The following is a 2,594-nucleotide window of genomic DNA, read 5'->3' on the forward strand; positions in this document are numbered from 1 at the left end:
TATTAACCTTATATTTTGTGTTGAACCCTGCTAATGGAAGTAAATAAAAAAAATAATAACAAAAAGTAATATTTACAAAATAATTTCAGAAATAAATACATGCGAAAAAAATATCCTTTTAATTAATATCAACAACAACAATACTTATACATAAACAACTAATAAATAAATGGATGTGTATATGTAAATATGAAATTATTCCTAAAAATTATTTATTTTTTTAAATAATAAACTGCACAATAAATGCATGTAAAAAAAATAAATATTAAATTATCATTAATAATTATAAATAAACTAATTTTGTAAGATCACAAATTTGCATTGTACCCTTAACTCCAAGTTGTTCCAGAACAATTACGTCCTTGCAAACAGTGTGCGGTCGTTTTGAATAAAAACCATCTGGCCACTTATTATAAACAATAAATGAATAAAAACAAACCCACAAATATCTTACAAGGACTATGTTCAACATGCAGCATGCCGTGCTGTCCACGTGGTACCTTCATAGCCGAATGGTGTAGGGTCGCTCTTGATCTGATGCCTCTTGCTCTTAAGGCTAGAGGAGAGAGGAACTAAGCACAAACATGCATTTCTTTTAGAAAAGAAGTCCAGCTCATCTATCACAATCTCTCAACCTATCCATCCAAGATTAATTATCACAATAATCTTTCATTATTCCCCTGCAGTGGCAACGCTTTCATTACAATAAAAGATAATAATGGGGCCACAAGAAACAAAAGGCTCATGTACATCTAAATTCTCATTTACATTCCCAGAGCTGTGCAGCGGGGCTACACTGCTAAATGTCATGCCACATCCCAAATGTCAGCTTATCAAGTCAGTATTTATTATTCAATGCAGCTGTCCCTTCATGTTTTTTAGGGGATTCATTTGCTGTGAAGTGCACGGTTTGATTTCATTCGAGCTGTAATGAAGAAGCTTGGGATGTCAAAGGTTCATAGTAAAATATGAAAAAATGTAACAATGCCAGTCTTTGTGTAAAAGGCCCAGGTGTAAGGTGCACCACAGGACTTTCAGGGCAGGCCAGAGAGTTGGGAAACTGAGTGCTCAACTTTTGAATACGCGGGACAGGCCCACCCAGCCCTCCTGTGGAGCAGGACATTCAGTAACGGTAGTATTGATAGAGCTGAACAATGACAGGTGGCTATTTTTGAATGATCGCATGATTTTAAATAAATGTTGCTCTTTCAAACTTTCTATTCATCAAAGAATCCTGAAAAAAATGTATTACAGTTTCCACAAAAACATTAAGCATAACTATTTAATATGCTGCACCAAGTCAGCATATTAAAATTATTTCTAAAGGATTGTATGACATTGAGGAGTGGAGTAATGATGCTGAAAATTTAATTCAAATTCCTATTCAAAGGAATACAATTTTAAAATACATTAAAAATACAAAAAAATATTTTTAATATGGTAATTTAAAAATAAATTTTTTTTTTTTAATATGGTTATTTTAAATGGTAATCATATTTTACAATACTGTAAAACTGACTTGATGAGCGTAAGATACTTCTTTCAAAAACTTTGTTACTGTATTATATACTGTATTATATATATTAATAAAACGGCAATACTGACAATAAAAAGAGAAAATTACTCTTAAACCACTCCTCTTACTTGATTTATTTTATAAAAATTGTGGTGGGGGGCTAAAATGTCATATCAAATACTTTTTGGTCATTTTGTTATTGTTATGGCCACAGAACAGGTTTTATCAAAGAGATTTTAAGCGGCATGCTAACAATGCAGCAAGCAAACTACAATACGCAAACATTGCACGCTGATATTATAATGGGAGTGCTCTATTGTGCCGCTTGCGGGGGTTTTATGTCTTCTGGCCCTGCTAAAACAATTTAGAAACATGCTTAGAGGTGATCCTGCACCAAATTAAAACCACAAGCAGTTTTTGTACCTTTATTGCGCGGTGCAGAGGAGGAGCTGACAGTTGAGGCTAAAGAAAAGCGGCGTGTGACCTCTGTCTCCTTAGGTGTGGGTTCTGAAGTGAAAGGCAGGGGTGGGTTAGTAGTTAGTCTGGTTAATAATAAAACAGGATGAAGTGGTCAAATGAGAGACAGAAGGTTGCATGCGAAAACCTATTTGAGGTGGACTAAAGTTAGCCAGACAGACAGACAGACAGACAGACAGATAGATAGATCGATAGATAGATAGGTAGATAGATAGACCAATAAAGTGATAATAGTAAGTCGTCTAATGAAGACAGACAGACAGACAGACAGATAGATAGACCAATAAAGTGATAATAGTAAGTCATTTTATAAAGACAAACAGACAGACAGACAGATAGATAGACCAATAAAGTGATAATAGTAAGTCATCTAATGAAGACACAGACAGACAGACACAGACAGACAGACAGACAGAGAGACAGATAGATAGATGATAGATAGATAGATAGACAGATGATAGATAGATAGATAGATAGATAGATAGATAGATAGATAGATAGATAGACCAATAAAGTGATAATAGTAAGTCATCTTATAAAGACAGACAGACAGACAGACAGACAGAGAGACAGATAGATAGATGATAGATAGATAGATAGA

The 2,594-nt window shown here is 34.0% G+C and overlaps 1 protein-coding gene across 2 annotated transcripts in view; it reads right to left on the reverse strand.

The window, feature by feature from the left end:
- Window positions 1–2,594, reverse strand: part of LOC107656072 (guanine nucleotide exchange factor DBS-like) — a 79,612-nt gene that overhangs the window by 14,303 nt on the left and 62,715 nt on the right. The window contains exons 28-29 of one of the 2 annotated variants that reach the window (XM_016443750.1): window positions 1,940–2,023; window positions 501–572 (exon numbers count right to left, since the gene is read on the reverse strand). The exons of the other annotated variant lie outside the window; for it this stretch is intronic. Of the exons in view, the coding sequence (XP_016299236.1) occupies window positions 501–572; window positions 1,940–2,023 (156 nt within the window). The remainder of the gene's footprint in view (window positions 1–500; window positions 573–1,939; window positions 2,024–2,594) is intronic. 2 annotated transcript variants of the gene reach the window in all.

This window comes from Sinocyclocheilus anshuiensis, unplaced genomic scaffold, assembly GCF_001515605.1.
Source record: "Sinocyclocheilus anshuiensis isolate Anshui unplaced genomic scaffold, SAMN03320099.WGS_v1.1 scaffold51, whole genome shotgun sequence".
Classification (NCBI taxonomy): Eukaryota; Metazoa; Chordata; class Actinopteri; order Cypriniformes; family Cyprinidae; genus Sinocyclocheilus; species Sinocyclocheilus anshuiensis.